This window comes from Herpailurus yagouaroundi, unplaced genomic scaffold, assembly GCF_014898765.1.
Source record: "Herpailurus yagouaroundi ecotype Mexico unplaced genomic scaffold, PumYag 355, whole genome shotgun sequence".
Classification (NCBI taxonomy): domain Eukaryota; kingdom Metazoa; phylum Chordata; class Mammalia; order Carnivora; family Felidae; genus Herpailurus; species Herpailurus yagouaroundi.
In genome coordinates, this window is record NW_024412572.1 from 6162502 (window position 1) to 6175751 (window position 13250).

The 13250-nt window shown below is 37.7% G+C and overlaps 1 protein-coding gene across 2 annotated transcripts in view; it reads right to left on the bottom strand.

The window, feature by feature from the left end:
* The window catches only part of KDM5A (lysine demethylase 5A), a 99998-nt gene that overhangs the window by 62643 nt on the left and 24105 nt on the right, over positions 1 to 13250 (bottom strand). For both annotated transcript variants that reach the window (XR_005786759.1, XM_040462704.1), the window contains exons 6-10: positions 11395 to 11500; positions 10171 to 10262; positions 9426 to 9584; positions 7134 to 7253; positions 6279 to 6437 (exon numbers count right to left, since the gene is read on the bottom strand). Coding sequence is in view for 1 of the 2 variants with exons in the window: in XM_040462704.1 (XP_040318638.1) it covers positions 6279 to 6437; positions 7134 to 7253; positions 9426 to 9584; positions 10171 to 10262; positions 11395 to 11500 (636 nt within the window). In the remaining variant the exon portion in view is untranslated. The remainder of the gene's footprint in view (positions 1 to 6278; positions 6438 to 7133; positions 7254 to 9425; positions 9585 to 10170; positions 10263 to 11394; positions 11501 to 13250) is intronic.

A 13250-nucleotide genomic window follows, 5' to 3' on the forward strand; every position in this document is an offset into this window, starting at 1 on the left:
TAGACAGAACTGCATAATGAACTCCAGAAGACCTCTCAACCTTAACATGTTAAGTAAAAGCAATATATTTAAATTTTTTTAACGTTTATTTATTTTTGAAACAGAGAGACAGAGCATGAACAGGGGAGGGTCAGAGAGAGAGGAGGAGACATAGAATCTGAAACAGGCTCCAGGCTCTGAGCTGTCAGCACAGAGCCCGACGCGGGGCTTGAACTCACGAACCGCAAGATCATGACCTGAGCCGAAGTCGGACGCTTAACCGACTGAGCCACCCAGGTGCCCCAAAGCAATATATTTAAAATGACTGCAGAGACAAGCAGTAAGCAGAAAATCTGGTTAACCTAACAGGCCTAAGACTACTATTCTTCAAAAAGCCTACTTAAAGTTCTCTTGGCTGGTATGTGGAAACTTACATGGCAAACAGCTCCCTACACTAATAAAAAGAGTGATTTATGATGCCTAGACCATACAATGTAGTTTATGTACACTTGCTTTCCTTCTGGGAGTTTGGGATTTTATAGTATGTGTTAAGCAGAGGATGCCCAGGTCACCAGCCTCCAATAAAAACCTTGAGTTGGGTCACTAATGAGCTTCCCTGGTAGGCAATACTTCCTACACATTGTCAATTTGATACTAGTGCCTTCTATGTAACTCCATTAGGAGGACTCTTGGATGCTTCTACCTGGTTTTCTCTGGATTTGGGCCATGCATCTTTTCCCTTTGCTGATTTTACTTTGTATTCTTTCACTATAGTAATCATAGCCATGAGTCCTCCCAGAAAATCACTGAACCTGGAGATGGTCTTGGGGACTCCAAACACAAGTGGTCATTATTTAAGATTATGACAATCATCCCAACATGATGTGACAGGACCTAGACAAAGATGGTAGTAGCGGGTATGAAAAGAGGCCAGTCCTACAGAAAATAATGAAAAATGAACTAACAGGATTTAGTCAATGACTTAATATGGAGCCAAGGACAAGAAGAAAAAAATGTTCCCAAGGTTTCAAGTTCTGTGCCTATTTTTATTCCTTAGAAGCCCTGTTGGTAGAGCACATTGTATTCATAAGACAATATATTAACTTCAGAAGTACTTCTCCAGTAAACTATGACTCCAGAGAAATATGCTATCAGATACCAAGAGCTATCTCATGCAGAAGTTCAACACAAATGTACAACGCCTAGTGAAATGTTGGTAGTTATCTGCTATTCTAGTACAGTAACTTTACCATAACTGATATTAAGTATAAAAAGTCTGAAGATTTTACACAAACTCTAATCAGTCCTTAAAATCCTTTTGTAATAAAGAAGTCCTCTCATTCTATCTTTAAACACAACAAAAGTATCCTGTGAAAAACATTACTGCTTAGAAAACAAAGAGCAAATCCATGATCCAGTCTAGAAAAAAAGTTGTATCACCTGTCTCTTTATACTATGGTTGGTTACAGCCCAGCATTTCTCCACATTCATGAAGGTGAATAGAGCAAAAGCAGAAATAGATATTCATTTAAAACTCAAACATAGGGGCGCCTGGGTGGCGCAGTCGGTTAAGCATCCGACTTCAGCCAGGTCATGATCTCGCGGTCCGTGAGTTCGAGCCCCACGTCAGGCTCTGGGCCGATGGCTCAGAGCCTGGAGCCTGTTTCCGATTCTGTGTCTCCCTCTCTCTCTGCCCCTCCCCTGTTCATGCTCTGTCTCTCTCTGTCCCAAAAATAAATAAAAACGTTGAAAAAAAAAATTTTTTAACTCAAACATGGAGAAAGACTAATATTTGTATTATTAATATTAGGTGCTTAGGTTTGACACTTAAAATAATCTTTAAAATCTCTGTGACCTTGTTTTCAAGATCAGAAGATATAAATATCTGTTTAAGAACAACTTAAAAATTCAGAACAGGGGAGCCTGAGTGGCTCAGTTGGTTGAGTGTCCAACTTTGGCTAAGGTCATGATCTCGCGGCTCACGAGTCTGAGCCCCGCATAAGGCTCTGTGCTGACAGTTTGAAGCCTGGAGCCTGCTTCAGATCCTATGTCTCTTTCTCTCTCTATCCCTCCCCTGCTCACACTCTGTCTCTTTCTCTGTCAAAAATAAATAAACATTAAAAAAAAGTTTTTTTAATAAAAAAAATTCAGAACAGAAACAAAATTCAGAAAAAGGCAGAAAAAGTCTCTTCCCAATAATTCAGTAATTGCCCACCACTTGGCAAAGGAAGGGTATAAAGAAACTCTGATGTGTTTCCTTATACCTATAAAAACCAGATTAAATTCAGTGATACTGAACAAACCATCTGTATATTATCTATGTTCTCCATCTATTGTAATCATTCTCTTTCTCCCTTGGTAAAACCCAATGTGTATTCTCTAATCTATATTATCCTAACCTGATTATTCCAACCTGCACTCTAACTATGCAGAAGGAAAAATATAATAACAAGGCTAAAATAATAAGAAAGCCAAAAGATGTAACTTTTGATCATAAAGAAATGAAACAAAATGAAAACTTAATTCAGCACACATTAAGTGCTCAGATACTGGTTGGCATAATATCCAATGAGATGGTACCATGAATAAACTGGGTAAGTAATGCTATAAGGAATTAGGATGGACTGAACAGGGCCTGAAGGGACTCAAAAACAAAAAACAAAAAGGGTAAGACCACGTAAGTAGTATACTCCATTTCTTTTTAAAAAGAATATGCAATTCTGCATGTGTGATATATAAATGCTTGCATAGAGGGGTGCCTGGGTGGCTCAGTCAGTTGAGCATCCGACTTCGGCTCAGGTCATGATCTCGCGGTTTGGTTCGTGAGTTCGAGCCCTGCATTAGGCTCTGTGATGACAGCTCAGAGCCTGAAGCCTTCTTCGGATTCTGTTTCCCTCTCTCTGCCCCCTCTGCCCCTCCCCGACTCATGCTCTGTTTCTCTCTGTCAAAAATAAACTTTAAAAATAAATTAATTAATTAATTAATTAATTAAATAAAATGCTTGCATAGATCACTGTATCTGAAGAACAGCTAGAAGATGAAATAGTGTCTTCCTCTGTTACATTGGTGATCTGGGTAGGAGGGAGACTTTTAATTGTAAAGAATTTCCAGCAGTGGTAATATGGAGAGGTTGGGCAATTCCCCTCCACAAAAAACAAAGATAAATCTGGACAAAATTATCAAAACAGCCATTTCTAAGGCACTATAAATCAACTAAAGGCAAACAACAGAACAAGACAAAAAACTGAGAAGCATTTACAACTGAAAGACTAAAAGCCTGAATAAAAACATTCCCAGATAAGCAAAGACTGAAAAAATTCATTCCTTAGCAGACCCATACTACAAATAAAAGCAGTCTTCCAGCCTGAAAGAAAATGACCTGAAAAAGTAAGTTGGATCCCACAGGAATAAATGAAGAGCATCAGAAATGGTGTATTTGTGAGTAAATAGGTAAAAGAGTATATGTGTATTTTTTACCTTCTCTTAACTTTTTAAAAAAGATGGTTTAAAGTAATAATTATATTGCTGTGTTGTCATGTTTATACAATACGTAGACATAATGTATAACAATACAGTGGGAAATGAAGAAAAAAGTTGCTATATTCACCAGAATTAAGTCAATATTAACATAAAGTAGGCTGTGTAAAGACCATTTAAAAAGTTAAAAAGGGGCAAAAGGGGCACCTGGGTGGCTCAGTCAATTAAGTTCCTGACTCTTCATCTTGGCTCAAGTCATGACCTCACAGTTCATGAAATCGAGCTCCGAGTCAGGCTATGCACTCAGTGTGGAACTTGCTCGGGATTCTCTCTCTCCCTCTCTTTCTGCCCTTCCCATGCACACACGTGTACTCCCTCCCTCCCTCTCTCTCTCTCTCTCTCAAAAATAAACTTTTATAAATAAATAAGATGCATATTATAATTCCTAGAACCACTAAATAACTAAAAAGCATATATGCAAAACAAAAAAATCTAGAGGAATTAAAATGGTATTATGAAAAATATCTGTTTAACACCAAAAAAAGGCCACAGAGACAGAGGAACAAAAAAACCCACAAGACACAAAATCACAAAATGAACAGACATGAATCAACCGTGTCAGTAATTATATTAAGTGTAAATACACTAAATACTCCAATCAAAAGGCAACCCTCAGACTAGGTTTTTTAAAAAAGCAAGATCCTGGGGCACCTGGGTGGCTCAGTTGGTTAAGTAGCCGACTCTTGATTTTGGCTCAGGTCATGACCTCACAGTTCAAACCCCCTATTGGGTTTTATGCTAAGAGCACGGAGCCTGCTTGGGACTCTCTCCCTCCCTCTCTCTGCCCCTCCCCTGTTGGCATGCACGCACATGTACAATGCTCTCAAAAATAAATAAAAATAAGCATTTTTTGTTTTAAGAAGGCAAGATCCAATCATATCCTCCTACAAAAAACACACTTTAGATTCTGAGATACAAACAGATTCAAAGTAAAAGAATGTTAAAAGATATACCTTGCAAATACTAACCTTAAGAGAACTGGGATAGTTATTCTTTTTTATTTTTTAATTTTTTTTAAATCTCTATTTATTATCAAGAGACAGAGCATGAGCATGGGAGGGGCAGAGAGAGGGGGAGACACAGAATCCCAAGCAGGCTCCAGGCTGAACTGTCAGCACAGAGCTTGACATGGGGCTTGAACCCACAAACTTCAAGAAGCATGATCTGAGCTGAAGTCGGACACAACCGACTGAGCCACCCAGGCGCCCCAGGATATTCTTTTAACTATATATCCTTCTGCACTATGTAACTTTTTTTTTTTAACCATGTGTAACTCTTTTCATAGGAAATAAAATTCTTAATCACTGCCAATATAGAAGGAAAGGAAAAGTGAAAAGGACCAAAATAATGAGAAAAAGAAGTGAATGATCATCTTAATTCAGCTTTATACATAAGGGTCATCTCCTATTTGACAGAACTTCAATATATATTACAGTTTAAATGCATTATTTGAAAACCTACCTGCTCAGGTGTTAAAGGAAACTTAATTTTGAACCTATCAAGAAATGTAACTCTTTTTAAAAAAATCTTAAATCACTTCAAACACAAAGAGGCAAAATTTTTTTAACTGGAATCAAAGTTTTAAACTAATTAAAATGGTTGGGGCACCTGGGTGGCTCAGTCGGTTGGGTGTCCAACTTCAGCTTAGGTCATGATCTCACAGTTGGTGGGTTCAAGCCCCACATTGGGCTCTGTGCTGACAGCTCAGAGCCTGGAGCCTGCTTCAGATTCTGTGTCTTCCTCTCTCTCTCTCTTTGCCCCTCCCCCACTCATGCTCTGTCTCTCTCTCTCAAGAATAAATAAACATAAAAAAAAAAATTAAACTAATTAAAATGGTTTTGGGGCGCCTGGGTAGCTCAGTCAGTTAAGCATCCGTCCGACTTTGGCTGCCATGATCTCACAGTGTGTGGGTCTGAGCTGTGCTAACAGCTCAGAGCCTAGAGTCTGCTTCAGATTCTGTGTCTCCCTCTCTCTCTGCTCCACCCCCACTGTGCTCTGTTTCTCAAAAATGCACAAATGTTAAAAAAAGATTTTAATAAAAATAAAAATAAACTAAAATGGTTTTAAAATGCAAAGTTAATGGGAGAGTGGGGAGAAAAAATAGTAATAGTAATAATAAAATGCAAAGTTAAGGGGTGCCTGGGTGGCTGAGTCGGTTAAGTGTTCCAACTTCAGCTCAGGTCATGATCTCACAGTTCGTGAGTTCAAGCCCTGCATCGGGCTCTGTGTTAACAGCTCAGAGTCTGAAGCCTGCTTCAGATTCTGTGTCTCCCTGTCTCTACTCCTCCCTCACTCACTGTCTTTCTCTCTCTCAAAAATAAACATTAAAAAAAAAAAAAAAAAAGTTTTTTTAACACGAAGTTAAATTTTTAAGGGTACTTTGAATGTATTGTTTTTAATTTTTTTTTAATGTTTATTTATTTTTTGAGAGAAAGACACAGCATGAGCAGGGGAGGGGCAGAGAGAGAGTGAGAGACAGAGAATCCGAAGCAGGCTCCAGGCTCTGAGTCGTCAGCACAGAGCCCGTCACGGACTGTGAGATCATGACCTGAGCCGGAAGTCGGACACTTAACTGAATGAGCCGCCCAGGTGCCCCTGGATGTATTGTTTTTAAAACTGATGATAATATATAATGTCCAAATCCTACAGATTGAATATTTTAAATGAATGTAATCCCTTAAAATTAGAGAAAGGCAGTTTTCTACTATGCAAAGGCTAAACCAGCTTGGGCTAAGTTTGAATTACTACTATCTGCTCTGCACCTCTTCTTCTGGCAGCATCTTTCTCCGACCATCCTTCACAGGAAATCCACTTCCAAAGTCTTTTGAGGAGATATCAGCTCCATACTCTACAATAACATCTTCTTCAATGCTGCTCACCAGCCGCCAGAATTCCTTTTCTACTAGTTCTGTAGGAACCATCTATGCAGGGAAAACAAAGACTACAGATTACTAACTCACTATAACCATGACCTTCTAAAACATAAAATGCAGATCAAGTGAACACAAACCCATGATAAAATGAAAAGTCTTATTTCCAGAGCTGAAAAGACCAGGTTCTTGGCTTTTTCCAATGAGGATAGCGAAATGCTAAAGGCAACCTAAATGTTCAGAAAAACATAATAAACTTGAACTGCCTTTTTCTGTAAACTGTTTTCCAACTAAGAAATATAAAAATGACCCAGGACATCAGGAAAGAAAAAAGGAAATGGAAAAATCAAGGCTGAATTTTAATAGCTTTGGCAAATTTTTTGGATAAGGATATTAAAAAGCCCAAGATCCCCTAGGAGAAGAACAAACTTCATATTACAAGTAACAACAAAAGGAGCAACTGCCGCATACTTCATGGTATTCTATAAAAGATTTCCTACAGAAGGCTAATAAACAATTCCAAGATCAAAGCAGATTTCTCAACAGGACAGTACACACTGCCACATTAGCAAATGAAAAAAATAGAAACAGATGCCAGGCCCCTGATCTTTAGATTTAATATTCTATCATCTTTCTCATGCTGTCCCGATTTTCCACAAAATGATGAAAGTAAAAAGCAAACCAAAAGCTTTGGACACAGATAAATCTTCAGACTTCCCCAAACCGACCTAAAAGAAAGATACTCACATGAACTGGCATATTGAAATAATCAGACTTAAAATTATCTGCCATCTCTCCAAAGCTCTGAAGTGTATACTCTCGTACAGCTTGTTCAAATCCAAAGGCCTCTCGAGGTTTATTGCATTCCTAGGAAGAAGAAATACCTAAGATTAACTCACTGAAAATGAACAAAATATTAAGGCTCTCAGGCATTACCTTCTTTGATCATTTCCCTAGGGGAAGCAAATCCAATCAACCTTAGCAAAACAAGTATTAATTACTTGCAATATAAAATCAGTAAATAATGTTCTAAAACCTTAACTGCATTTTCACAGCCTTCCAGTAGGAAGATGGCAATGAGACAGTTTCAGACTCTGGAGTTGGCATTAAGCTCGGCACCAAGACAAGGTGAGAGGGGCGCCTGGGTGGCTCAGTCGGTTAAGCTCGGCACCAAGACAAACACCTGGAGGACTACTGACATGCAATCAAGCCCAGGGATGCTACTCATTCTCAGTTTACCAGTGGATTTAGCAATGGAGAAAATAAATGTTCACAGACGAAGGAAAGATAATGGATAAAGGGATATCCACTTGACTGCTAGAATATCTAGCTATAGGAATGGTTGTTTCACACCACCAATCACCCTAACCAGTATCTTAACACAAATTCTCAGAGTATAACTGCTTTGGAATCATCTAACCATGAGAATAACAAATAATTCAAAGCTCTGAATACACCTAGATACAACCCAGCCAACTCCTTCCCTTCCATATCCTACCACAACATTCTGTTAAGCAAAGGTATTTCAGGACAATAATGTCAATGTAATCTTTGAATAAGAATAATTTAGAATAATCAAGTAAAAATTTAAATAAGCTAATAGATACTATCCATTATCTGTTAACATGAGAACTGGAGGCATAAATCCTAAGTTCTAGAGCTTTATGTCTGATTTCTACTTTGGTTTTTTTTTTTTTTTGAAGTTCATTTATTTAAGTGATCTCTACACCCAACACGGGTCTTGAACCCATGACCCCAAGATCAAGAATTACATGCTACAGGGAGCCTGGCTGGGTGGCTCAGTCAGTTGAACGTCTGACTTTGGGTCAGGTCATGATCTCACGGTTTTAAGTTCGAGCCCCGCACTGGGCTCGCTGCTGTCAGCACAGAGCCTGCTTTGGATCCTCTGTTCACCCTCTCTCTGTCACTCCCCTGCGCTTTCTCTCTCTCTCTCTCTCAAAAATAAAACATTTAGGGGTGCCTGGGTGTCTCAGTCAGCTGAGTGTCCGACTTTGACTCAGGTCATGATCTCGCAGTTTGTGAGTTCGAGCCCCGCATCGGAGCTGTCAGCACAGAGCCTGGAGCCTGTTTCAGATTCTGTCCCCCTCTCTCTCTGCCCAACCCCACTTGTGCTCTGTTTCCCTGTCTCTAAAATAAACATTAAAAGAAATTTTTTTTAATTTAAAAAATTTAGGGGCACCTGGGTGGCTCAGTCAATTAAGCATCTGATTTCAGCTCAGGTCATGATGTCACAGTCCGTGAGTTCGAGCCCCGCATCAGGATCTGTGCTGACAGCTCAGAGCCTGGAGCCTGCTTGGGATTCTGTGTCTGTCTCTCTCTGCCCCTCCCCCGCTCATGCTCTGCATCTCTCTCTCTCTCTCTTAAAAGTAAATAAACACTAAAAAAAAAAAAATGAATTAAAAAAAATAAAACATTTAAAGAAAGAGTTACATGCTCTTCCGACTGAGCCAGCCAGGTTTCCAGGAATATGAACCTTCTGAGCAAGAGTATCATTCACCTACAGCAATAAACAGAATTATCTAACTGATAGTCAGAAAAAGAGTTTTTGAAAGGCAAACTGCTGTAATACAACTGTTACATTTTCATTCAATATTGCTCTTAAAAAATCCTAGATATTTTAGGGCACCTGGGTGGCTCAGTTGTTAAGCATCTGACTTCAGCTTAGGTCATGACCTCACAGCTTACGAGTTCGAGTCTCACACTGGGTGAGCTCGAGCCCTGCTTCAGGAGAGCTAGTGCTCTGCCGATTCGGGTAAGCACAAGCCCTGTTTCAGGTAAAACATGAACCCTGGATGAGCGCCACCTCTCTCTTTCTCTCTCTCTCTCTCCCTCTCTTTCTGCCTCTTGCTTACCTGTGCCCTCTCTCTCTCTCTCTCTCTCAAAAAAAAAAAAAAATCTTAGCGATTTTAAACATTGAAGAACAAAGCAAGCACTTTTGGAAATTGGATTTACTGTATGTGTGTATGTGTATATTATTGTTATTAATTAAAAAAGAATCTATAAAGTTTAGGCTTGTACCTCAGCAACACATTTAGGACACCTCCAGTCTCCTTTGGGCACATCAGGTAGTGGGGGAATTAAACAAAATGTATGATAGCTGTCATCACATCCATCACACAAAAGCAATTTATCTTCATTATTTCCCCGACCACAAAACATACAAACATAGAGATCAACCTGTTAGAAAACAAACAAAATAAAAGTCTATTTTCTACAATAAGTAATACTGAATTTTTACCAGGAATTCCTTAACTGAAACAAAATAATGTATACTAAAAAGTACACATAACTTAAATCCTGAATATTTTTTAAATGACTGTATTTAAACAGGTTTTCATAAAATCTCCTCAATTTCCTCAGCACTTCTACTTAATAAAAGCATATCAAGGTATCAGAATAAAGAAAGACTTTCTAGACCACTTGAAAGTCAATTTCTATAAATAAAATACACCATGTCATCCTTCCTATACACAAACACTCTTTGTAGAGAACGAATACTGAGCACCGTCCACAATACAGCTCAAGAATTTAGATTCTTATTCTCTCATTCACAAGGTATACATGAGTATAACTTAGGGGAAGAGTCAATGTAAATGGACAAAGCAAGGTTAACATTACATAAACGAAAGCTGCAACTTTAAATTTACCATCTAGTCTTCTAACCAAATGAACTAACCAAATGGCATACTAATACATAATGAGATAAAAAAGTGCAAAACTAAAAATAAATCCTTTCCCTCCTGACACATCTCAGAACACTTACAAAGTTAACAGAGAGAGTTCCTTTCCGTTGTCTCATTTGCATGTTAAATGCGTCTGACCTGTTGGTAACTTTTCGTCTTCGGGAGACCTCATCTTGAAATAAAAATAGTTATATAATAATAGTAAAAACTAATGTTGAGAGCTTACTCTGGACCAGACACTACTTAAAATTATTTAAATTAAAACTCACAACACTATGAGGTAGATATGCTACTATCCCCATTGAAGATAAAGAATCTAAAGTATAGAGAAGTAACTTGCCCAAAATCATAAAGCCAGTCAGAGGCAGATTTGGGAATCCATTCCAGGCAATCAAGCTCTAGAGAGCTTAACTACTAATTCTATACTGCCTGTATGTAGTACTTATCAGGGACTAACTTGAGACTAGTTTTCAGATCACTGCCAGCCAATGCATTAAGTACAAGAATGAAAAAGACAATTAAGTGCTTAATTCTTAAAAGGGTGATAATAAATATCATAATGTATTTGGTAAGTCCTATCACACTGAATGTTTTTAGAGTGATGGGACAATATTATCTGATCCTCCAGAGTTCTCGTCCACAATCTGAATTGTGATTTATATCATGAAATGGATAATAACTAATGTGACTTGTGATTATAGCACTTCATAAATTCATATATACTAAAAACAAATCCAACACAACCTTTGTTAAACTGAGTTTTCAAACTGACATGTACATAGAACAGCAAAACTTGACCTTTACATTAGAAATTTTACTCACAAGTTGTTTCAAACATACTAAGCTGAGAGTAACTAGGCTTTCTTCACAGTTTTTTTTAAATGAAGTGTCATAATGTATCAAGATAATTATGGAAAAACAACAAAATTGGAATTAAAATGTAAGTCATGAACTCCCCGCAGTACATGTCAATAGTAAAGGTCACGGAACCCTGTCTCTGAATTTAAAAGCTTTAGATCACCAAGTAAGAACCATTTATTTCACCACTCTCTCATAAACTAAAGCATTCAGAAACTATAAATTTCTGTCACATATCAGACATAAAAATGAAAATTTATCTCTTTCAAATATAAAAATTCAATAAAATATGGTTCCTCAAGCCTTAAATTCAAGATTATCTGCTGTAAAGGGTGATCTAAAAACCATACTGCAAGTTTACACTCAAGAAAATCCCAAGGCAGACCGCAATTCAAATATTATTTTTATTACCTTATTTCTTTTCATGACCAAATAACAGATTTTACCTTCTTTATCTTTTGCTCCCATTGCTAGGCCCACAACCTTAGGGCCAGCCCCAAAAATTCGAAGTTTCTTCAGTTCCGTGTTTCTATTCACCTCTCCAGATTCTGACTAAAACAATAAACAAAACTCGTATTATCTAATTAATTCTGATTCATATATTTATTTTCCTAACCAAGAAAAATTTCAAGATCCTCTTCAAAATGAGAAAAAAATTAACTGATTTCTTCTCTCTAAATCCACTCACTGCCTCATTACAACAGTTGAACAGTCATCCAAGCACTATGCAACACCCAGCTTCCTTTCAACAAAAGAAAACCTATCTCTAAGAAAAGCACAGTTGTCAATTAAGTTCTGTCCAAAGACAAATAATACTGGTAATAACCAATATAATATTGGTAATAACTCAACAGAGATCCTCACTTCTAACTTGCTAATGGACATCCTTCTTTGAACAGAAGGCAGTATGCCTAGTCCATGAGATGAATGATTATCCTAAGCCAGTCATGCCATTTCTCATTATTAGTGATGACCTAGCCAGAGGTAGAAATGTTACCCTGGTCTAGCCAATGAGACACAAAGAATGTCTACTGGAAGTCTCTTGGGAAGATGTTCATCTTCTAATGAGAAAAAGCTTCTCGAAGAGTAAGCCTTTTGTCCCAACTTCCTTCCATACTGCTAGGAGATTCACCTGGTGAAAGTATGGTGCTGGACTATGCAGCAACCACAATGCAATTAGGAAGAAATATATTACCCACACACTGAAGAAAGCAAGGCAGAAAGATGGAAAGAGCCTGGCCCTTCATGGCAATGTGCAGTTGCTGCATCAATCCTAGAACTACCTATACCTGTAAATCTTATGTGAAAAACGTGTCCTTATGTGAAAACTGTGTTGTTAATGTTTAAACTGATGTCATTTGGCATTCTAGTACTTGAAGACGAGAGCATCCTGGTAGACACAAGTGTTACATCATGAATTCAGATGGCCCATACGCTCTGAATGTACACTAAATAAATAACCAAAATTTACTAAAAATATAGTCAGTAAGAATAAAAATAAACCAGGACAAAATACAGACTACCTTATGATCATATAAGAACCAAACTACCTATGATCATGTAAGAGCCAAACCAACCAAAATGGCATTTTAATACACATAAACTTTGATTTGATTATACTAATTTAAGTATAATGGAGAAATTGGCTCAAACTTAGTGTCACTAATAATGAGACATATTGGCATTATGGGCTTCATTCTAAAGTATAAATATGCTAAGGATTTGATAACCCTTCACAAACTGTTTTCTATTTTTTTCTTGTAAATTATGCTTTAATTTCTGCAATCAGATATGATGCAGTGAGATACAAGTATAAACTTTCATTGTACCTCCAGAAAATAAAAAGCACATTTATACAGATACAGCCCAACAGCTTATTCCCTTAAAAAAAAAAAAAAGTTTTGAATGTAATTAAAGGTAATTTATCTTCAGTGTAAAACCTTGAATGTATAAACGAGCTTTCAAAAAGCTCACTAATGAGGCTGCAGATGAAAAACAACTCTAGCAGAGAAAAGCAAGTGATGTGATAGAAGAAGGGGGAGTGGGATATCTTTCATAACTTGTTTTTTGTTTAAGAGACTGATGGAAGGCTTGTCAAAGACACTGAGCTAGAAAATAACAAATGAAAAATGGATTTAGAAAAGGTAATAATGTTTGAGGTGTACTGAATTCAGCATACCTGCCGTGGACACCAAGAAGTACACGTGTATACGTATATTCTACACACACACACATCCCAGGTAAACAGAAAAGAAACATGGTGACAAGACATATTTAGGAGAGTTAGGCGCCTGGGTGGCTC